Source organism: Hypanus sabinus, chromosome 29 (assembly GCF_030144855.1).
Source record: "Hypanus sabinus isolate sHypSab1 chromosome 29, sHypSab1.hap1, whole genome shotgun sequence".
Taxonomy (NCBI): Eukaryota; Metazoa; Chordata; class Chondrichthyes; order Myliobatiformes; family Dasyatidae; genus Hypanus; species Hypanus sabinus.
In genome coordinates this window covers 18,770,952-18,795,166 of record NC_082734.1, presented here as the reverse complement: position 1 = coordinate 18,795,166, position 24,215 = coordinate 18,770,952, and the positions used below count along the sequence as shown (strand labels likewise).

At 45.0% G+C, this 24,215-nt stretch overlaps 1 protein-coding gene across 3 annotated transcripts in view; it reads left to right on the top strand.

Moving 5' to 3' along the window:
• Positions 1-266: 266 nt before the first annotated feature.
• The window catches only part of sgsm3 (small G protein signaling modulator 3), a 113,634-nt gene continuing 89,685 nt past the window's right edge, over positions 267-24,215 (top strand). Inside the window, exons 1-5 of one of the 3 annotated variants that reach the window (XM_059953876.1) lie at positions 267-2,542; positions 7,877-7,959; positions 12,188-12,260; positions 12,477-12,558; positions 21,381-21,466. In XM_059953876.1, the coding sequence (XP_059809859.1) occupies positions 12,549-12,558; positions 21,381-21,466 (96 nt within the window). In that variant the 5' untranslated portion in view covers positions 267-2,542; positions 7,877-7,959; positions 12,188-12,260; positions 12,477-12,548. Of the gene's footprint in view, positions 2,543-7,876; positions 7,960-9,804; positions 9,826-12,187; positions 12,261-12,476; positions 12,559-15,253; positions 15,672-21,380; positions 21,467-24,215 lie in introns of those variants that run through there. The other 2 variants (XM_059953878.1, XM_059953879.1) reach the window with 2 other exon arrangements.

The window sequence follows — 24,215 nt, the reverse complement described above, 5'->3', positions numbered from 1 at the left end:
TCAAGAGGATAACATGCCAGCCCTTCCAAAGAATAGGAAACTATGAGGCAAGTATGATCTAAATAGAATTTTCAATACAACAGAGATGGCTGATGAGATTCAATTCTAACACACTTCAATTACCATGCAATTTTCTCAAAAGCTCACAATTCTTTGAGTGTGACCAATCCAAGGGATTTTGGGTCCGGAACTGTTCACAATAATCAAAATGGGGCTGAAATAAAATTCCATACATCATAATTTATTTAATTGTGTACATATTAAATTTTTACTCGCAGCTCTTGGTGTCTCCTTATTGTAAAGGTCATTTAAGGAAGTGATTCCACTAGGAAAATAGAAAGCTTTGCATTTATACAGACCTGTTTCCAATCTCAGAACACTTAAGTGATCGACAACAGTAAGGTTGGATCACTTCTTGGACAATATCAAATGAGCACAAACCAAAAATTAATCATCCAAGAGGTCAAAATTGTAAGTACAGAATTTCCATTCACATTTCTTTCTTAATATCCGCTTTATTCCTAACACCTAATAAGTACAACTGGGGACGTTTTTCTCTACATTCATTGTACCATCGATTTTCAAGAACGCAGGTTCAGCCGCTGTGGCCATTGCCTGAGAGGATTTGGGGCTGCACTGAACCTTCGCGTCAGATTGAAGTAGCAGAGCCCGGGCTCGAGTGTGGATAACAAACTGATGTTTGATAGACTGTCCCACGCACCAAATAGTCTGCATAATAAAAAAAAATGCCTAACATCTCCTTTAAATTTCCCCCCCTTTCACCTTAAATGCGTGTTGTTTGGAATTAGCTATTTCTACCCGAGGGAAAAGATTCAGTCTCCTTTATCTGTGGCTCTCATAATTTTATAAACTTCCACCAGGTTTCCCTTCGGCATCTAGTGGGCTGCTGGGCGGTACAGTTCATTGGGCTGGAAAGGCCTGTTCCGCACTGTATCTCTAAATAAGCAATAAATACATCTGAGAAAGGACCAGGGGAAACCGTGTCTTCACCCTGGAGGGCAGCTGAAATCAACTTAGTCAATATATTCAAAAGGTCAGATAAAATTCTGAGAACCAGAAGCAAGCCATCTTTTGGGTTAGTGGTGGAGAGGAGGTCACTAAACGAACTGTTATCCATTATAGACAATCAGGCACGTCCTCTCCATGACCAGCTGAATAAGCAGCAGAGCCCCCTTTCAAACAGACTCGTTCAGCTCCGCTGTCTCAAGGAATCGTTACAGAAAATCTTTCCTATCAACTGCAATAAGCATATACAGTAGTTCAACAGAAGAACACACATCATCATATAATCCTCTGTTACTATTTTGTACATTATTGCACATAAATTATTATTGTGCATATTGTAATTCTGTACTTTATTATTAGTTAATATTATTATATTTATTATTGCTAAGTGTGTTTTTAAATGTTGCTGCTGAATTGAAATAATTTCCCATTCGGAATCAATAAAGTACTTATTATTATTATATGTTGAAAAAGAAAACAGGGTATTAAATTTGGGAAATCAGCCATGGCAGAACTAATGATGAAGAAAAGCCCATTTCTGCCGAGATTTTCTATGTTCTATTCCTATATGAAGGTTAGGGGAGAAGACAAACAGCAGACAGCAACTGATCCCAGCGAGACAGACTGGAGCAGTCCCACAATCAGACCTTCAGTGTCGGTGGCCTCTCAAGCTCTGCCAATCTCATTTCAGAGGGTCTGGTCAACCGTCCATTCATCTCCATAGATGCTGCCTGACCCGCTGAGTTCATCCAGCATCTTGTGTGTGTTGCTCTGGATTTCCAGTACCTGCAGGATCTCATTTCAGACCATGACATGAACCCCCTGCCCCGCTGTGCAGAGGGAGGATGTGATTCAGTCAAGCAGAGCGGGTGTGTGAGAACACGGCCAACAGAATACGATGTGGACAAATTACAGGTTGCTCACTTTGACGAACAAAATCTGCAGAGTATATTGATGCGCCAAAACACAAGTCATTTAAAGCTGAAACCCAGGTGTAGAAAACTGTTAGGAAGGCTCGATTACGAGAGGGTCTGCGTACAGGAATACAGGCGTTTTGCAGTATTTATATAGCGCCTTGGTGAGATCTTCATCCTCCTTACCTGACAAAGATTTACTTGCTAGGCTGGCTCCAGGTTTGCTATAGGAGGAGAGATTGAGCAGACTGGGAACTGTACTCGCTCGAGTAAAGCAATTGCTTTCAAAGCGGCGGGAGGAAGGAATGATCTTGGCGTGGGATGCGGGATTTTAAAAAATTGTTTCGCTGTCTTAGCTTTTAAATAAACACTGGTCCCTCAGAGTGGAGAATGTCCGCCGGAGTGGAGGACGGGGAGAGGAATTGAGGGGCGGGAGCAGAGGCCGGCACTGAGACTAGGGGACACCCGACCCCCGAGTGAGGGACAGGCCGGGGCCGGGGCCGGGGCCTCCACCTTAACCCGGACTTCCGCCTCGGACCCGACGCGGCGTAAGTGGTTCCGGGTGAAGCAGTGACGTGTCAGCTGGAGCGAAGTGGCGACAGGTAGGTGTCGTGGCCCCTCGGCCCGTCTAGCCCGGCTCTCCCACAAAGGGGGAGACGTGTCACCCCGGACAACGTATTGATCCTCCACCGGTCCGGTCATTCTGACCATCTGCCCCTGGTCCAGGCTCCCTACCCACCTCCCGACCGGTCTCTCAGACCCACGTAACCGAGGTCCGGGGTTCCTGCCCGTCTCCCCTCCCCCCGGTCCGGTCACTCTGACCCACCGACCCCCTTTCACCCGGTCCGGGCTTCCTGCCCCTCTCCCCTCCACCCGGTCCCACTGACCCGTCTCCCATCCGTACTCCCTGCTACCCGCTCACCACACCATCCTCTCCCGGTCCGGTCACTCTGACCCACTGACCCTCCATCCCCCTTCCACTCTGCTCACCACACCGTCCTCCCCTCCGACCCGCTGCCCCTCTCCCTTCCACCCGATATGGACTCCCTACGCCCCGCGCAATCACACCATCCTCTCCCGGTCCGGTCACTCTGACCCACTGACCCTCCATCCCCCTTCCACCCTGCTCACCACACCGTCCTCCCCTCCGACCCGCTGCCCCTCTCCCTTCCACCCGATATTCCGCCCTGCGCAATCACACCATCCTCTCCCGGTTCGGGATTTCCCGTCCCTCTCTCCTCCACTCGATCCTGACTCCCTGCTCAACCGCATCATCCTCTCCCGGTCCAGGCTTCGGACCTCTCCCCTCACCCGACCCGGACTCCCTGCTCACCACAATCCCTACCTCCTGTTCTCTGTCTTTTCCCCGATTTGTCTCCCTGCACACTCCTCCCCCCGGTCCGAGCTCCCCGCGAATTCTCTCCCCCAGTACCTCAGAGACGGAATCTGCGACCTTTCATGTTTATTACATAATGACTGATTTGAACACGAGTGTCGTAGATAAGTTTGTAGAAGACACAGAAATCTGTGTTGGTGTTAGTTTGGAGAGCAGTTTTGTGTTGCAGAATGACGGTAATCAGCTGGTAAATGGGACTGAGGATAAACCTGATTCTGATATGGGTCGCTATTGTGGACTGAGAGCGGGAAGGGGAATCATGTTTGGGAAAAGGGGAGGGGAGCGGGAAGGACGGATTAATCCCAATAAACATAAAGTGATGCATATTGTGAGGTCCAGTAAGTGCAGGACTCAAACCGTGAATCTGGAGGAACAAACTGGAAAATTGGTTTATTATTGTCACAGGCACTGACAGTCTTGTCTTGCCAGATCAGAGCACTGAAGTACAGGACTGTGCAGAAGCCTCAGGCTAGTGTATATATATAGATAGCTAGGGTGCCCAGGGCTTTTGCACAGTACTGTTTGTTATATGGAGCGGAGAGCGAGTTTGTAAATCTGGCAGGCCGAGGGTGAGCGCCGCAGGAGACGTGTGGGGCAGATGCCAAGTGTGCCATTGGCAGGAGGTGTGACACACCCAGCCCTGAGATGCCAGGTATCAGTTGGTTTATTGATCATTACAACAGTTGGTTTATTGATCATTACAAAATGTCTCTGTGGTGCTTCACCGCTCCCTTCCCCTTTTCCCAACCATGATTCCTCTCTCCCTGCCCCCTTCCCACTCTCAGTCCACAATAGAGACCCGTATCAGAATCGGGTTTATCGTCACTCGCACAGGTCATGAAATTTATGTTCGTTTTGCGGCAGCAGTACAGTGCAATACCTAAAATTACTACAGTACTGTGCAGAAGTCTTAGGCACCCTGGCTAAGTGGATGTGCCTGAGACTTTTGCACCGTGTTGTAGAATAACAGAATGCAGAATAAAGTGTTACAGTTACAGAGAAAATGCGGTGCAGGCAGGCAATGAAGATGTCGATTGTGAAGCTAAGAGCCTATCTTTTTATACAAAAGGTCTATTTAGTTGTCTTAGAACAGCAGGACCTCCAAAAGGACCATGGTCTTGTTGTAGGATTCGAAGACTTGCCTCAATGACCTGGAGAGCTACATTGGCTAGAGTCAGGGCCTTGTGCTTTGGCTCATGCCAAACAGGTCAAAGGGTAGAGGCCAGACTAAGAGTGGTCCACCAGTTCTCCAGGTTTGGGGGTCCAACCCTGACTGCTCAAGACAAAAATTTACGGAAACTGCAGGGACAGACAGAGATGGAGGACCTTCATTGCTACCCTAAACGTCAGTGGCATAAAGGGCAGGAAGTAGGTACATTCAGGGTAGAAGCTGTCCTGGAGCCTAATGGGCCGTGCTTTCAGGCTTTTGTATCTTCTGCCTGGTGGAGGTTGTCTGGGGTGGGTGGATTCCGATTATATTGGCAGCAAGAAATGTAAGCAGAGTCCACGGAGGGGAGGCTGGTATTAGTGAGCATTACAGGTAGATAGCTAGTGCAGAAGGAACATGGGATACTGGTCTTCACTAGCTGGACCATAGGATAAAGCACATTGATGGCATAGTACAGCTTTATAACATGTGTAGGCCACAGCTGTAAGCACATCAACATACTGCAGAGGAGGCAGAGGGGATTCACCAGGCTGTTGCCTGGGATGGAATATTTCAGTTGCAAAGAGAAACGGATGAATTGGGTTGGTTTTCCATTGCATGGAGGAGGCTGAGAAGGGACCTCTTCAAAATTAAGAGGGGTTTGGATAGGGTGGATAGTTGCCTGTACTGAAACCAGGGGGTGTAGATTTAAGGTGAGCAGTCAGTGAGTCAGAGGGCTATGAGGAAACATATCCCCTTAACTCGCTTGTGAGGAAATATTTTTCACCGGGAGAGTGTTTGCAAGCTGGAATGCACTGCCTGAGCGGGTGATGAATTGCAAAGTAGGTCAGGTGCCATCTTTGGGGAAGAAATCAACAAAGCCAATGACACAACAGCAGTGGCTTTCTTCAGAACTGGAACGGTGAGAAAACAAGCCACGAAGGAGAGGAGTGGAGAGAACAAAAGGAGTGTCAGGGTGGAGACCAAGGTTGCCCGGGTGACGCAACAGTCTATTGCAGGATGATTGAGTGCAGTTACAGAGACGGGAAAACAAAATATCTCTGAGAGGCAGTACATGCTGGAAACCAGAAACAAAAGAGAGACTCAGACAGCACTTCTAAACTAAATATCAGATTAGGAACAGCCAATTATCTGAAATTGGTGAATTCAGTATTGAGTGCCGTCGGCTGCAGTGTGTCTGATTGGAGGACATGGTCCTGTTCTTCAAGCTTACCTTGGGGGTTCATTGTGTACAGATAGGGTGGTTAGAGTGGGATGGAGAATTAACCTGACAGGTGACTGGAAGCTCAGGGTCATTGCTTTGGATTGAACTGCAAAACTGTCATGTAATCTGATGTGTTTTCTGAACCATTTCTTCTGAAAGCACTGCTCCGGGACGGCAGGATGGGAAGTGGTGAAAGGGCAGCTGTTGCATCTCTGTTTCAGGGGAATGTGCCACAACAGGAAAAGGGTTGGTGGAGTTGGAGGAGGGGATGAATCATTCAGAAAAGGGGTCAGTCCCTTTGAAAAGCTGAAAGGAGGATATGGTGAAGGAATATGCTTGGAGATGGTGACTGGTTGTTAGAGATGGAGGAGTTCGATGGATGGTGGAGAATGGTTGGTGTAGATGGTTGGTTGGTGGAGATGGTGAATGGTTGTTGAAGATGGAGGAGTTTGGTGGAGGGCAGAGAATGGTTGGTGTAATAGTGGAGAATGGTTGTGGAGATGGAGGAGTTTGATTTAGATGGTGGAGAATGGTTGGTGTAGATGGTTGGTTGGTGGAGATGGTGAAAGGTTGTTGGAGATGGAAGAGTTTGGTGGAGTTAGTGGAGAATGATTGTTAGTGATGGAGGAGGGGAAGAGTCATTCACAAAAGGGTCAGTCCCTTTGAAAAGCTGAAAGGGAAGGAGACGATGCATCTGGTAAAACAATCTGGTTGAAGGAGATAAATTCTAGAGGAGGGAATTGGGAACAGTGTAGAAATGCAGGTGTTTATATTTTGATACAGCTCCTCACAATATAGAAGGAAGTGATTTGGCCCATCAAGTTTTTGCTTGTCCATTCTCTCAGATTGTGTCCAATCCTCTTCTCCTGCCACCCATCCGTGCCAAGGATAAATCGGTTTATTATTCTCACATGTACCAAGGTACAGTGAGAGACCTGTTTTTCACACAGATCCTTTTATTACAAACACAAAGATTAAAAGCATTGCACACAAAATGCTGGAGGAACTCAGCAGGTCAGGCAATATCCATGGAGAGGAATAAGCAGTCAACTTTTTGGGTCGAGACCCTTCACCAGGACACTATTACCTCAATTCAGTGTCAGTTTCATTAGATCAGTGTATTGAGGTAGTACAAAGGGAAAATCAATAATGGTGCAGAACAAAGTGTTACAGTTATAGAGAAGGTGCAGTGCAGGTGGACAGTAAGGTGCAGGGCCCTAATGAGGTTGTTTGTGAGTTTGAGAGATCACCTAATTTACAGAATTTACAAGATTAATTTACAGAAACAATTTATAGAAACTTATGGGGTAATCATCATCATTATGTGCTGTGTCATATGATGTGGGTGATCACGGTCTTCCATCTGTTTGTAATCTGACTACCGAATGAAGGATCATTGACGAAGGGGCAGAACCCTTCATGCTGTTGCTCTTTCCACAACCATGACTGTTCTTGGCAAATCTTTCCACTGAAGTGCCTTCTTCTGGGCAGTGTCTTTACAAAACCAGCCATCATCAATACTCTTCAGAGATTGTCTGCCTGGCGTCAGTGGTTGCATATCCAGGACTTGTGACGTACAACACCTGCTTCCGTGGTTTCACGTGACTCTGATCGTGGGAGCTAAACACCCTTGCCCAAGGGTGACCTGCAAGGTAGTGGAAGGAAGGAGCGCCTTACACCTCCTTTGGTAGAGGCATATCTCTCCCCCAACCCCGGGCCATCCAGGGTAATACAAAAGCCAATTAACCACACAGTTACTGAACGAACATGCAGACTTGATATAAATAGCTTTCAAGGTTAGGATTGAACCTAGAGGTGAGATAGAAGATTGATGAAAGGTGGAGCAAGACCAAAAGACCTACTTTTATGGTCATTCTTATTTCTCCCTTACCCATAAGTTGTAACTCCAACTCTCCTTTTGCCCTGATGTTGCGACCTTGTGAACTCTCCCGTAACCTAGACACTCCCATGCCTGCTCAAATCCTACACTCCTTCCTTCCCCTTGACATCCCACCTCTCCCTCACGTGTCCTCACCAGACACGTACACTACAGTGAACATCAAACAATTGAAGTTATTGCAAGCCTGAAATGAAAACAAGTTACTGAAAACTGGTTAGGCAGTGTACAAGTTGATAATTTGCTTCCACAACCACGTCTCTTTCCACAGCAAATGTCTCTGACTCCACATCATCAAAATGGATTCCAAATGAAGTTCTGCTCTTGGTAATTCGGATCCAGCCAGGATCAGAGGTACGTTTGAGCAATCCACTGTTTTTCCTGGCAGGGCTCTCCTTTTGCTCTCAGGTCCACACATAATGCATGCCTTTGGTTTCCCTGTGCAAGAGCACCAACACATGATCTGAGAATGACCTTATTCTGCAGCTCTAGTCTGTGCTTCCGGCATTTGTTTCTATAACAGAAGTCACATCCTTTCATATATCAAAGTTTGCAAACTTCAACTGTTCACTAATTCCAAAACTCAGCTTCCCCTTCACTTTGCTCCATCATCACCCGTCACCCCCAGGATGAAGCCATACTCTCCTTACCTGGACACTGTTTTCCATTCCCTCCTCTGGAATCACCGGAGAAAAGAATCAGGCCCTTCACCCCACTATAGCTGTGCCAGTCATCAAGTGCCCACATATCTTCATCCGAATTACCAGCAGTTGGTCTGTAGCCTTGCACGAGCTCATTGCTGAGGCTTCTGTCAGACCGCATCTGGAGTATTACGAGAAGTTTTGGGCCCCATATCTAAGAAATTATGTGCTCACAGTGGAGAGGGTCCAGAGGAGGTTCATGAGAATTATTCCAGGAGTGAGAGGGTTAATGTATGATGGGTGTTTCGATGGCTCGCATTTATTAGAATGAGAGTGGATCTCGTTGAAACCTGCTAAATAATGGACGGCCTAGATAGTGCAGAGGATGAATCTGTGAAATTCGTTGCCACGGATGGCTGTGGAATCTAAGTCATTGATTATATTTAAAGCGGAGGATGATAGGTACTTGATTAGTAAGGGTGTCAAAGGTTACAGGGAGAAGGCAAGAGAATGAGGCTGAGAGGGAAAATAAATCAGCCATGATCGAATTAGGAACATATTTGATGGGCTGAATGGCCTAATTCTGGATATGTGTCTTACGATCTCATCCTGATACTTTTTAAAATGTTGTGAGACTCCCTGCCTCTGCCAGCTTCTCTGTCAGCTCGTTCCTGATTCCCACCATTCAGGGTGAAATGGTTTCTCCTCACATCTTCTCTAACCCGCTTTCTCATTTCCTTAAACTTATGCCTTCTGTCTCATTATGGAGAAAACTTTCTAACTAGCCACCATATCTATGCCCTTAACAATTTTTGTACATATCTATCAGGTCCCCTCAGCCTCCTCTGCTCCAAGGAATAGAACCCAGCCAATTTACTTCCTCCTCACAACTGGGGTGCTCCATCCCAGTGAATCCCCCCTGCATTCATGACCTTCTTACAGTGTAAAGTCCAGGAACTGCACTCAGTACTCCAGCTGTGGCCTAACCGAAGTCTTATGAAGTTGTATAGTAACCTCCCTACTCCCACCTTACATGCAGTCAGCCACTCAACCCCTCAACCTTACCACCAAATTCAATATGATCATGGCTAACCTACCCGGGTTTCCACAGGGACACAAGACTGCAGATGCTGGAATCTGGAGCAACACACAGAGCTATGGAACAGCTTAAGAGGGTCCAGATGAAGGATCTTGACCTGAAATTTCAACTATCCATTTCCCTTTGTAGATGCTGCCTGTCCCAGAGATCCTCTAGTGCAGGGGCTCCCAACCTGAGGCCCCCGGACCCCTTGCTCCACATTGGTCCACAGCATTAGAAACGCTGCTCTAGCACTTTGTGTGTCACCCAGTTTACAAATGGGTTATCAGAAGTGCAGAGGCAATTCATTATGGTATTCCAGATGGTTACTTGCCAGTTGTGATCTCCAAGCGAGTATTCCTCAACATTTTTATTTACAAACCTTTCTCGTTATAAAGGCCAAAATACTAATTGCCCTTGCATGTTAATTTTATGTGTTTCTGTTTAAGCGCCTCTAGATTTGACACAGCAGCACTCACGAGTCTCACGGCATGTAAATAAGTGAGTAAACTCACATCCTCGTGCAAATTTACTTTCCCATCTCCTTGCCCATGCACTTAACCTCCCCGTGTCACTGAAGACTTGTCTTTCTCCTCTTTGCAACTATCTTCATACTGTCAGTCAACTGGCTTTAGTTCCCATGTTCCCCCCGCCCCCCACACCACCCCCCGATTTCTTGGCTTGGGTCACTGTGAAACTTTTTTAGAAGCTGGGGGATTTTGACAGATTGAGGCAATTCAGCTTCCACCTACTTTAGCACCCAATATTACAGGCAGTTAGCTTCCTTAGTATTTGTCTTTGGTAACAGTTGTTTTTGTATTTAGAGATATAGTGCAGAACAGGCCTTTCCAGCCCAATGAACCGTTTCCTGTTGCTTCTTCCCTTTTTAATATTCTACATTTTTGTATGTTTTTGTGTCTTCCACTATGAAAAGCTACAAAGTGCTTGTTAAACATCACTCAGTTTGTTTTTTAACCGTGTTTCACATGTCTCACCTTTCAGGAGATCAATTTTTTTTGTCCTCTTCCTTTAAGCAAGTAGAACTAATAGATAGATAGGCATCCGTTAGTCTCATGAGACCATGGATTTGTGCCTTACAAGGTTTCCAGGGCGCAGGCCTGGGCGGGGTTGTATGGGAGACCGGCAGTTGCCCAAGCTGCAAGCCTTCCCCTCTCCACGACACCAATGTTGTCCGAGGGAAGGGCACTAGGACCCAAGCAGCTTGGCACCGGTGTCGTCGCAGAGCAATGTGTTGTTAAGTGCCTTGCTCAAGGACACAACGCGCTGCCTCAGCTGAGGCTCGAACCAGTGACCTTCAGATCACCAGACCAAAGCCTTATCCACTAGGCCACACGGCAACACAAGTAGAACTAATTAACATCTGTATTTTTTCCATTTTTGGCATGCCTGTTACTGGCATTTAGGACAGCAGTGAAGGTCCTCCATCTCTGTGTATCCTTAGCCATCAAAACCAATCTTGGCCTTAGTCTTCCTTCACCATGTCAGTAGCTTCCTCTCGGTTTTTACTATTGTCTGTCATGCAAGTCCCAGTTGGAGACTCAGGAATACTGCCGCACTTTGATGTAGAAGGATTCTTCATTGTCGGCTCCGTAACCATATAACCATATAACAATATAACAATCACAGCACGGAAACAGGCCATCTCGGCCCTCCTAGTCCGTGCCGAACTCTTAATCTCACCTAGTCCCACCTACCCGCACTCAGCCCATAACCCTCCACTCCTTTCCTGTCCATATACCTATCCAATTTTACCTTAAATGATACAACTGAACTGGCCTATACTACTTCTACAGGAAGCTCATTCCACACAGCTATCACTCTCTGAGTAAAGAAATACCCCCTCGTTTTTCCCTTAAACTTCTGCCCCCTAACTCTCAAATCATGTCCTCTCGTTTGAATCTCCCCTACTCTCAATGGAAACAGCCTATTCACGTCAACTCTATCTATCCCTCTCAAAATTTTAAATACCTCGATCAAATCCCCCCTCAACCTTCTACGCTCCAATGAATAGAGACCTAACTTGTTCAACCTTTCTCTGTAACTTAAGTGCTGAAACCCAGGTCACATCCTAGTAAATCGTCTCTGCACTCTCTCTAATTTATTGATATCTTTCCTATAATTCGGTGTCCAGAACTGCACACAATATTCTAAATTTGACCTTACCAATGCCTTGTACAATTTTAACATTACATTCCAACTTCTGTACTCAATGCTTTGATTTATAAAGGCCAGCGTTCCAAAAGCCTTCTTCACCACCCTATTTACATGAGACTCCACCTTCAGGGAACTATGCACTGTTATTCCTAGATCTCTCTGTTCCACTGCATTCCTCAATGCCCTACCATTTACTCTGTATGTTCTATTTGGATTTGCTTTAACGATTTTGCTTTACCAGTCACAGTTGTTAGCCCTGAGCTGAACCACCGAACCAGGAGGACCACTCGACCCTTTGATCTGTTTGGCAGGGTGACCCTACCTAGAGCTGAAGCACAAGGCCCTGACCCCTGTCAACATAGCTCATTGAGGCACGCCAGCCTCCAAACCCTACGACAAGGTGGCGGTCCTCTTGGAGGAATCTGCTTTTGTGTTCCCTGTTAATTTCACTATGTGCTGCTCCTTTATATGTTTTTTAGTTGGTTTTGAAAATCCTTGCAGTCCTTCAATACATCTCCATTGTTTGCAACAGTGTCAGCATTTTGTTCTGATTCTCTATAAATTCTTTGACAATTGTGAAATATTCAGACATCTAGTGTAGAATTGTATTGCTCAATCTAATCTCTCAGCCCACTTCAGTCATTTTTTTTCCCCTCATGCCTATATGATTGTTTTTATTTAATTCAAGACTCCAGTTGTGTGATGGTGATCTGCGGGAGTAACCCTTGTAACAGCTCATGGTCTGCCGACTGTTCTTTCAGGTATGATGAACTCTAATCCGATGCCTCATTTTCTGATATGCCGGTGGCTTGAATTTATGTGTTGATTAATATATTGTTTATTGTAATATGGCGAGGAGCTCAGGCACAGTGAACTGAAAGTGGTTGTTTTCCAAATTGGCTTTATTATTGATTTATTGTTTGTGATTTTGTCAACATATTCCACAAAGGTACCAATCATATTTTCTTTTTCCATAGTGCGGTGAACAATTGAGGCAAGGGAAACACAGCAGAGGCTTGTAAACTGGGAACCCTGCTGCTTGTGGCAAAATGACTTCAGGTATGGAATAAAAGACTGTGTCAAAGGGAGGGAAGGTAATTTAGAAATAGTACGTCACTGAGGAATATCATGTATTACAGATTGACGAGCATGGATCGGTCTACGTCACCCATACACCCAGCCCTGATGATAAAATACTATTTTCACACAAATAACTGTAAATTTTGTCTTTATTTCTAACAGCTTAGTAAGTCAGTATTACTTATTTACTTTTTTAAACATTATTTTTAAACATTATGTCTTCTTTTCCACATTGGTTGTTTGTCAGTCTTTACTTATGTATAGCTTTTTTAAAAATCTGTTGTATTTTATTTTCCTGTAATGCCTGCAAGAAAATGAATCTCAGGGAGTATATGGTGACCTATACATATTCTAATAATAAATTTACTTTGAAATTTATTCCTCAACAGTCACAGTAAGGGAAGAGTTTCATGACTTAAAATTCGTGACCTTAACACTCAGCTAGCTATTTACAAATTGGTAATTGGGTTCTTTTATCTTGTATTTTGGTTCAACAACATGATTCACAGCTCTAGTCACTTACATCCACAAACGGGTTGTGGGGGAGGAGTGATACTGCATGACTGTGAGGCTAAAGCTCAGCACTGACTGGACATGTGAGCACAAAGACACAGAAGGGTGTGTGTCACTGGTGGGTGTCCTGACTGGTTAGGGGGGCATTGAAAGAGGTTTGTGAAAATGGGCCAGATTCCTGAACAAGAGGGCACAGCAGCACCGCTAATTCCTGAGGAGATTCAGGCAGGTGAAACCTTTCCCTCCCCCCAACAGGAGCACCATTGAAATCATCCTGACAAGCTGCATCTCCATCTGGTCTGAGAGCAGTGGAGCATCAGACCGGAAATCTCCATAAAAAGGACTGTGAGAATGACAGAGAGGATCAGGGGGGGTGTCCCTACCATCCACTGGGGGCATTTATCAGGAGCACTGCATATACAGGGCCCTTAGTCTTATCAAGTATCCCACCCGTCCATCCAGCACCCTCACTGACTTTCTACCGTCCGGCAGGAGACTCCGATGCAAAAAGACAAGAATGGTCAGGATGGTAGACAGCTTCTCCCGTCAGGACAGTAGGCTTCTGAACTCCCTGTCGCCTTGCATGCGAAGTGTCACTGGATAATTGTACCGCACCTGACTACGTTGAACTTATGCACTTTGCATTGTTTATCTACGCATAATTAATGTGTAGATTTAATTCTTACTTTCCTAAGTTATTGTGTGTGTTATGTGTTCTCCTGTGCTTTACACCTTGGTCTGGAGAAACATTGTCTCGTTTGACAGCATGTTGTTAAGTGACGATAGACATAACTTGTGGATGAACATGCTGCACTGCTCCCCTCCATTGCTCCGTTGAGATAATTGAATTAGCATTTGAATCCAGGAACAAACGCCACTGTGATACTGGCTTCTGTAGCCAGAGGCAGCCGGAAGTATTTAATGCTGACTGTCACGTTCTCCTTCGCGTGTAACGAAAACGTCGAATTTAACGTCGAGATAAACCACAGTCAATGAAACCAGATCGCAGTAAGATTAACCATTTACTGTTCACTCTTCACATTAACATATGGTGAAAACTGTTGATAAAACAATACAAGATTGATACAGTATTTGTTCCTTCCTTAATATCACATTTCAAGTGTAAATACTTGCAAAGGTGACTATAACTACATTACACTAAGGTGCAGTATACAGGGAGAGTTTACCTGCTCCATTGACTACTTTAAATACACTTCCATGCAAACTATCCGCGACTCTTTAACTAACGAAAGCATAAACATTATCTACCATCGTTACTTCTAACAGGATCGGCATTAACATCTTAGTTCAATATATCGATTATCTATTAACTTACAGCGTTGCTCTCACTGTGATTTCTCATGCCTGCAAACAACTTCTGCTCAGGTGAGCCTCGTGGAAAGCCCCCACCCTCGCGCTAATTTCAAACCGGTGTTTTCCCACAAGACGCGGCGAAACCGGATGTGACGTCATCGCATGCCGATATATTTTACATGCAATGAATATACTTTAAACACTTCTAATTCTAACTAGAAAATACTATTGAATGAATTACTAAGCGAAAATATTATAAACTAAATAACTGTCGTAAAGACAGCACACTCCCCGCTTGACCTTCGTAAGGTCACAATGAGCAGAGTACAAACTTAGTCTCTTAATCAGTCATTGGGTAGAAGTAGAATAACTTCTGTAACTGGCCCTTGGTAAATTTTCACATCGCCTTGGTCAGTAGTCTTCAATTCGATCTTCCTGACATGTCCATCCCCGCTAGGGAATGTAGCAGTGATTCTGGCCGTTGGCCAGATTCCTGTGGGGTTCTGTCCACTTTTGTCTCTGTTGCAACAAAGGTAGATATTTTTGTCTCCAGCGAGGCCAGAACTGATTTGCCAGAGCCTGGACTTGTCTCCATTGCTTTGTGTACAAATCCTTGTCTGAGAAGTCTCCTGGTGGAGGAGGTGCTCCTGCCTTCTGCGTAAGGAGCGTTGATGGCGAAAGTATAAAGGGGTTTTCTGGGTCAGAAGACACAGGTAGGAATGATTGTGCGTTTATAATGGCTGTGACCTCTGCCATTAGGGTGCACAGTACCTCGTGGGCCAATCGGGTGCGTTGCTGCATCTCAGGTTTCCTTTTCTGGGTTTTCCGTGAGGACATGAACCGTTTGACTGCCTGCTCTTTGTTATCTGGTGAGCGCTGGCGTGGTTCTCTGAAAGGCAATGGGGCAACCCCATTATTTGCTTCATCTCTGAAGACCTTGGTGTCTTTGGGTTTTAAAGAAATGGTATCTTGAGCTGATTGTGCAAGTTTGTTTCCGTCCTCGGTTTGAACGAAAACTGACTGACCTAGCGTCTCGTCGGTTACTTTACGCTTGGTAATGTCTTGTTGTGCTTCTTTAGGGTACACCTCAGTGAGGCAGATCTCGGAACAAGAACGGCTTGACTGAGTTTGACCGCAAACTTCTGTACAGTTCGAGCTGACAATTGTTGTCCTGGAGTGAACCTCTCCCTCCCCGCCGTCCTGTTGTGGGGGTGAAGGAGCGTTGACGGTTCTTTCATTCTTGACTTCATCACGGAGCCGTGAGGGTAAATTTCCTTCCTCGTATGGATGTGATGCAATCGTGACTCTCTGAGGTTCCTCGTAGCTGTTCCATGCAAACTATCCGCGACTCTTTAACTAACGAAAGCATAAACATTATCTACCGTCATTACTTCTAACAGGATCGGCATTAACATCTTAGTTCAACATATCGATTATCTATTAACTTACAGCGTTGCTCTCACTGTGATTTCTCATGCCTGCAAAACTACTTCTGCTCAGGTGAGCCTCGTGGTAAGCCCCCACCCTCGCGCTAATTTCAAACCAGTATTTTCCCACAAGACGCGGCGAAACCGGATGTGACGTCATCGCATGCCGATATATTTTACATGCAATGAATATACTTTAAACACTTCTAATTCTAACTAGAAAATACTATTGAATGAATTACTAAGCGAAAATATTATAAACTAAATAACTGTTGTAAAGACAGCACACTCCCCGCTTGACCTTCGTAAGGTCACAATGAGCAGAGTACAAACTTAGTCTCTTAATCAGTCATTGGGTAGAAGTAGAATAACTTCTGTAACTGGCCCTTGGTAAATTTTGCTTCCGCCATGGCAGCTTCTTCTTCTCTTTCTAGCTGCAGCACTTGCAACTCTGTCGATATTTTTGCCATTTCCAACTGGGTTTCGGCTTCTCTGGCGGCCTCTTCTCTTTGTCTGGCAGCCTCTTCGGCTTCTCTAGCGGCTCTTTCTTTCTGGATTACGGCTTCTCTGGCAGCCTCTTCTCTTTGTCTGGCGGCCTCTTCTTTCTGCATTTCGGCTTCTCTGGCAGCCTCTTCTCTTTGTCTGGCGGCCCTTTCGGCTTCTCTGGCGGCCCTTTCTTTCTGGATTTCGGCTTCTCTGGTGGCCAGTTTCATTTTCAAAACTGCTTCTTGTCTGGCGTAACGCAGTAGCACCTTGGCGGCTTCTGCCTTTCTGGCGGCCCTTTCGGCTTCTCTGGCAGCCTTTTCGGCTTCTCTGGTGGCCAGTTTCATTTTCAAAACTACTTCTTGTTTGGCGTAATGCAGTCGCACCTTGGCGGCTTCTGCCTTGGCGAAAATATTATAAACTAAATAACTGTCGTAAAGACAGCACACTGACAGTGAGCTCATACCTCTTACCTGTCTAATTTCTTCACCCCACAGCATCTCATCCGCCAGGATATCAGTGCACCTGCTCATTTCTGTGTCTCTGCACTATAGCTACTTCCATAGTCAGACAACACACAAACAGCCCCCTCAGTCCAGCACATTGATGATGACCATTTCTAAAATAACCTGTTTCCCATTACTTAGTCCAACCATGCCTTTGTAATTCATATGCATGTATTGATATTATTTACATCAAGACACGCTTATGAAGATTCTGGCTGCCTCTGTTACTTTCTCAGGCAATGCCTTCCAGATTGCAGGGATAAAAGCCCTCACTTCTGTAAAATCTTTCCTCTAAAACACTCTTACTTCTCACATTAAACCTATGAAGGGTCCTGGCCCGAAACGTCAACTGTTTATTCATCTCCATAGATGCTGACTGACCTGAGTTCTTCCAACATTTCATATGTGTTAAACCTATGCCCTCTGGTTTTAGACATCTCCATTATGGGGAAAAATTTCTCACTATCCACTCTATCTATGCTCCTCAGAATTTTACAGTGCAGTGTGTCTTTAGATACAAATAACAAACCTGATGTGTGCATGTCTCTAGCTTTCACTGTCTGCTTTCAGAGCTACTACACAAATGTAAAGTCTGCCAAAGTAACATTCATTAGGTTGCTCGACCTGCACCTCAGGAAGTTAAAATCCATCCATTTCAATTGAATTCTGCTTCACCTACAGAAAATGCAGGGAATAATCAATAGGTCAGGCAGCAGCTATGAAAGGAGAAACAGCAAATATTTCAGACCTCCAAAGTCTGCAATTTTTGATTTTCATTTGTTTCAACAACAGTGCATTGCATTTCTAAGGTGCTTTTAATGTCAGCTAATATCCCAAAGCATTTCATTTAACTGATAGTTAAAAGATAATACAGAATCACAATACAAGAAATGAGAAGTGGTCGGGAGAGGCTTCATAAAAGGTGTAAACACAAAAGGAAAGTCAGAAGAAATTAGGTCAAGTATTCCAGGATTGAAGGCCAAGGCAACGAACATTACAAGTATCACTGAAGTAGTCTGGATACCAAATACAAATGATCCCAGAATATTATAGAACTGGAGATTGTGTATGGGAGGTAATGGAGAGATTTCAACATGGAAGGGGGAATTGGCAAGTGCCAGGGAAGCATTGGGTGCCAATGAATTGTGGAGTAAATGAAGATTCTGGCTGCAGAGTTTTGGATGTGAGGAGTCAATGTGGTGTCCTGTCCAGGAGAACATTAACCCCCAGTTGATTCTCAGGCCTGGGTGATAACAATGCCAACTGCATTTGTGACTGAGACTCTGCAAGTTCCTGTTTTTTCTGACTTTCTATGGAAGGATTTTGGGTTTGTTGTCCTTGTCTATTCCTGAGTTGAATGGGTTGAGGGCCATTGCCTTGATGGTGTGTGGGTCCACTCTTCCCTTCCTTTCTTTCAATTCTCCTTCCTCCTCCTCTCCCTCCATTCCAAAGATACTATGGATGGTTGGGTTCTTTCTAGACCACCTTCTGTGGTGTCATAGAATCATACAGCATAGAAACAGTACATTTGACCCCCCCCCCCCACCGCCATGCTCATAATGATCATAAGGTGACACCCCATTTATCAACACTTGGTCCATAGGCTTTCCTGCTGGTTTAAATACTTATTAAGTGTTGTAATGGTATCTACCTCAACCACCCATTCAGGCTTCAGATTCTACTAACCCCCTGGATAAAAACAGATCTCACATAAATTCCCTCTACACTTTCTACCTTTTAAACTAAACCAATCTCTTCATGTTTTAGTTACCTTGGGTGTCAGGAAATATTTTTCACTGTCTACCCCATTTGTGCCCTTGCTATGTACACCTCATGTGTATACCCAGCATATCCAGTCTGTCTCGTAACTGAAATGTTCCATCCCAGGAAACATCCTGGGAAATCTCCTCTGCACCATCTGAAGGCCAGAACTGCAGATGGTACTCCAGTGTAACCAAACATTTATAAAGTTATACATAGCCATCCTACTCTTAAATCCTGTGCACTGGCAAATATTCCATATTCCTTCTTCACTATCTTGTACTGTCATGTTTAGGAATCTCGATACTTCAAAGTTCAAAGTAAAATTGATTATCAGAGTATGTACATGCCACCACAGACAACCTGACATTCCTTTTTCCTGCAGGCATACTCAGCAAATCAATAAAGCAGTACTGTAACTGTAAACAGGATCAATGAAAGAGCAAGAGCATAGAAGACAACAAACTGTACAAATACAAATATTTAGCAATGAATTAGATCATGGAATAACACAATAAAGAGTCGTTAAAGTGAGATCATTGGTTGTGGAAACATCTCAATGGATGAGATCCTCTTTTGTTCAAGAGCCTGATGCTTGAGGGGTAGTAACTGTTCTTGAACCTGGTGGTGTGAGTCCTGAGTCACTTGTACCTTCTGCCTGATGGCAGCAGTGAGAAAAGAGCATGGCCTGGGTGGTGAGGATCTTTAATAATGGATGCTGCTCTTCTACGGCAAAGTTTCATGTCAATGTGCTCAATGATTGGGGAGGACTTTACCCGTGACATAGCGGGCTGAATCCACTAACCTTTTGTAGGATTTTCTGCTCAAAGGCATTGGCGTTCCCATACCAGGCCGTAATGTAGCCAGACAATACACTTTCCACCACACACGTGTAGAAGTTTGACAAGGTTTTTGATGACATGCCAAATCTCTTCAGATTGCTAAGGAAGTAGTGGCACCTGTCGTGCTTTCTTTGCAATTACTTTTATATGACGAGTCCAGGACAGGTCCACTGAGGTCCACTGTTCCTTAATCATCTCTAGGGTTTTTCCGTTCTAGTGTAGGTCTTAATCTTACTAATAAAGATTTATCGTCATTCAGTTCCATCTGCCTCTGCTGTGACCATTTTTACAATTGATCAATTAAAATCCTGCAGCACAAGCCTACACTTCTCACAATCATCAAAACTGCCAATTCTGTTATTCTGCAAACTGATTAATCCTCGACAATCATATCCAAGTTATTAACATAGAAAATAAATATTAAGGGTTCCAGTGCTGATCCATCACTGGCCTCGGGCTTCCAGTCACTAAAATAACACTCCTCCATCACCGCCTGCCTCATTATTGCCAAATCAATTTTGGGACTTGCTGTGAATCCCCTGAATGGATAAAATGGTGAAGGAGGCACTTGGGATATTTGCCTTCATTAGCTAGTGCACAGAATTAAGTAGCAGTGAGGTTGTGGAATGGCACGGTAGCGTAGCGGTTAGCACAGCACTTTACAGTACAGGCGACCCGGGTTCAAATCCTGTCACCACCACTGTAAGTGGAGTTTCCCCGTGTGGGTTTCCTCTGGGTTCATTGGATTAATTGGGAGTTGCTGAGCAGCATGGAATGGCCTATTCCACAATGCACTCTGTAAAAACTTATTGTCCATTGTCATATCTTGTAACATCAACTTTAATTCCCTCATTAATAAACTTTAGAAAAATTCAATCAAATTGTCTCCCTATCAAAGCCGTGCTGACAATGGTTGCCCTAGAGAACAATCAGAAATGAAAGAAAAAATAATGGTCTTGTCAATATCACCACAGCCTTCCTTCTCTTCCCAAATGTAGATTAATCCTGTCTAGTGTGAACCAGTACTCTTGTCCTCCCAATACAGAGTCAAGTTTAATATCACCGGCATATGTTATCTTTGTGGCAACAATGCAATGCAATATATGATAAATGTAGAAAAGTAAATAAATCAATTACAGTAAGTATATCTAATATTAAATAACTAGGTTAAAAATAGTACAACGGAAGTGAGGTAGTGTTCATGGGTTTAATGTCCATTTAGAAATCGGATGGCAGAGCGGATGCAGGATGAATGTGGCAGTATGGGGTGCTGTCGAGATCTGTGGGGATGAGGCCAGGTTTGGAAACTATCTTGACAGTGGTTTTTTGTTTGGAACAAAGAAGAGTGCGCACTGATATCAGTGCTGTTTATTGAACTAAGAAAGGTCTGCACAAAGTGAATAGGAGGGGCCCTTTCCTTTTAAAGCTGGAGTTCCAACCCTTTTTATACCATGGACCAATATCATTGATTAAGGGGTCTGTGGACCCCAGGTTGGGAACCTCTGCTTTAAAGGATGATCAGTAATTAGGGGCATGGATCGGTGGAAGGACTAAGATGAAAGGTGAGAAAAAGTTGTTGGTGAGAATCTGAAGGTAACAGCATAAAGATCATTATCATTTAATCAGAACATTTAAACAGAATGATTGGGGAGGACTTTACCTGTGACGTAGCGGGCTGAATCCACTAACCTTTTGTAGGATTTTCTGCTCAAAGGCATTGGCGTTCCCATACCAGGCCGTAATGCAGCCAGACATCATTTAAACAGAACGAGTTTTAGTGAAACTCGTAGGGCTGTGGACAAGAACTGGGATGTCAGATTAACGTGACGTCCAGTTTTGACTGGAATGGTTACAGTGGGCAGAACGTTATGTGTCCAGGTTTGTACACGACTGATATTCTGAACGTGATTGTCCTTCCCTTCCCACTAACGTGGATGTCTGATCTTCCTTAACAGGCAGCAGTGCCCCTCCTGGTAGCGGCCCCTTTACAGCATTGACTCCAAGCATGTGGCCACAGGATTTAATGACCAAGATCTCCCAGGTAAGAGAGTATCCTTCTCTAAACAAAAGACTCTTTCCGAATGATGGGTAGCTTGCAGCTTTTCCTCGGATGGAATTAACATCTCAGCACTGTGTCCATAAACTTCATTTGTCAGCCTTGCTTTAATAGTTGCATGGCAGAGCAATTATAGGAGTTGGAAATAATTGGGAAGATGCATAGCTGGGGTGGTTGAGTTGTTCTCTGATCTTGTCAATTTACTTGAAAACGATTTATCACCTTGTGAGGAGACATCGTCAGTGCGCTGTTGTTTGTGGTGTGTCCTCCGAATGCTTGGCCTTTATAAACTTTTCAATCAGCTGATTGGTCGAGATTCGCCCCCCCCCCCCCCCCGCATATGACAATTGAGTTTCCGAAATGACGGCCAAATGGCGTGCATCTCTAACAGCGTCTGACGATCAAGTCCAACTCATGGCCTTCACGTGTGGCTTAGCCCAGTGAAATTGTTTCTACTGATACGAGAAGGGGCAAAGGTGCCTCAAAACCAGTTGCTTCGGGCTGGTGGGGCTCGACAGCCTTGGACGGTAGCCCACCTAGAAGAAGGAAAACTCTGATTTTAAGCCTCCGCTGCCTTGCGGCCATACCCACCCACGAGGAAAGGATTCGGGAGTAAAGCCCGAGGAAGAAATCCGGAGCCGGGGTCCCTCAGGCAGTTTGACGTTGTTTACAACTTCACTCTGGCAACCTCTGCGACAATACTGGTGCCAAGCTGTATCGGCGCTTGTCCTTCCCTTGGACTGTATTGGTGACGTGGAGAGGGGGAGCCACTGCAGGGGCAACAGCCGGTTCTTCAAACCTTCCCGCCCAGGCTTGCACCCTGGAGAGGACACAGTCCACCAGAGGCTCAAACCCATGATCCCCTGGGATCGACGGCTGCCTACTACTATGGTGAAGGGGTGGTTGATATATTCTGAGTGGGAATATGGAGAGACTTGGGGAAACACGATGACAGAGGCTGTGGGAATGTGATTGTTTTGTGAATGGTACATCTGCTACGTCAGTAGTGAAGGGAATGAAAGCTTCGGATGGCAAATAGCGTGCTAACTCAGTGTTTGCTTTGTTATTATGTTATGGTGCAGACTTTCTTCAGTGTATTCATTTTCGTTTAGAGATACAGCGCACGGTAGGCCTTTCTGGTTCCTTAAGCTGTGCCACCCAGCAACCCCCAGCAACCCTCGAATTAACCCTAACCTAAGCCTGAAACAATTTTCAATGACCAATTACCCTACTAGCCGGTATGTCTTTGGATGGTGGGAGGACCTGAAGAAAATGCATGGCAGATGTACGGACTCCTTACAGAGGACGCTGGCATTGAACTCTTAACTCCGACGCACCGAGCTGTTACGGTGTCATGTGAGCCACCACGGTACTGTGTTATAAGGCGGCACAGTGGCACAGCTAGCAGAGCCCATCTCCAGTGGCCCAAGTTCGGTCTTGACCTTGGGGGGGGGGGGGTGTTTGCACGTTCTCCACCCACCCCCACCCCGAAACCCTTAACAACTCTGGTTTCCTCTTGTACCCCAAAGATGTGCAGGTTGTTCCCCTCCAGTTTGGTAGAATCAAGGAGAGGCTGATGAGAGCGTGGGGAGAATTGAGAATGGGATTAGGTAGGCTTGGTGTAATGGGCGGCTGATCTTCACGGTAGACCAGGTGGGCTGAAGAACCTGCTTCTGTGTGTTGTATCCTTGATTATTACAGTAGGGCAGCAGCGTGACACTATTACGGATTGGGGCGGTCGGAGTTCAGGGTTCAATTCCAGCACAGTCTGTAAGGAGTTTGTGTGTCCTTCCTGCAGACCCTCCAGCTTTCTAAATGTACCAGTTAGTCGTTAATCGGTCATTTTACATTCTCCTGTAATTAGGCTAGTGTTAAATAAGTGGGTTGCTGGGCAGTGTGACTTCATGGGCCGGGAGGGCCTGTTCCGCCCTGAACCTCTGAGTAAGTTACAAATGGTATCAGGAGTTGAATGGTTCACTCGGAATACCCAGCCTTGTAGACGTGGCATTTATGTGACTGGTCCAGTTGAATTTCTGGTTATTTGAGATCCCAGGATCAAGGCTTTGGCAATAGGAATTGGTATATTGTCCTGTGATAGCAGAGGAGACCAGACATTGAAAATGCTTTCATGTTGCCCATGGTTAAACCGATCACCTTCCTTAAAGATCTGTCTGGGTCCCTTGGACAAAGTAACAGAAGTGTTTTGATAGGTGCACAGATATGCAAGGCGAATGGTAGAAGGGTGGTTATGAACGAATGGAGGGCTAAGTGAACAGAGCAGACTTTATGTGGCATTGTCAACAGGTGGTGAATATAGCTAAGCAAATGATAAACAGTTATTGCCCATCCCATATTGTCTTCACAAAGGTGTCGCCTTGAATTCCTGCAGTGCATGATAAAGACACACCCACTGTTGGGCAATTCCAATTTTTCCTGCCTTCTTCCACTTATCCTTGATTTCCTTTGATTAAAAATTAATCCGTTGAACTAATTGGACAGTGTTTATTATAGTAATACTAATTAATTTTTGAGCACTTTTCATGCAGACGATTCAGTTCAAAGTGATTTCCATTGGGAAATGAGTTGACACTTAGAGGTCTGGCAAATGTGGGGAAACAGTCACAGGCTTGTGCACCGAGTGACAAATAGTTACAGCTTTTACACAGAAAATACAGTTGCAGACAACTGGCCTCTGGAGCATTTCTCACTGAGTTACTCACTCTTACTGCCTCCA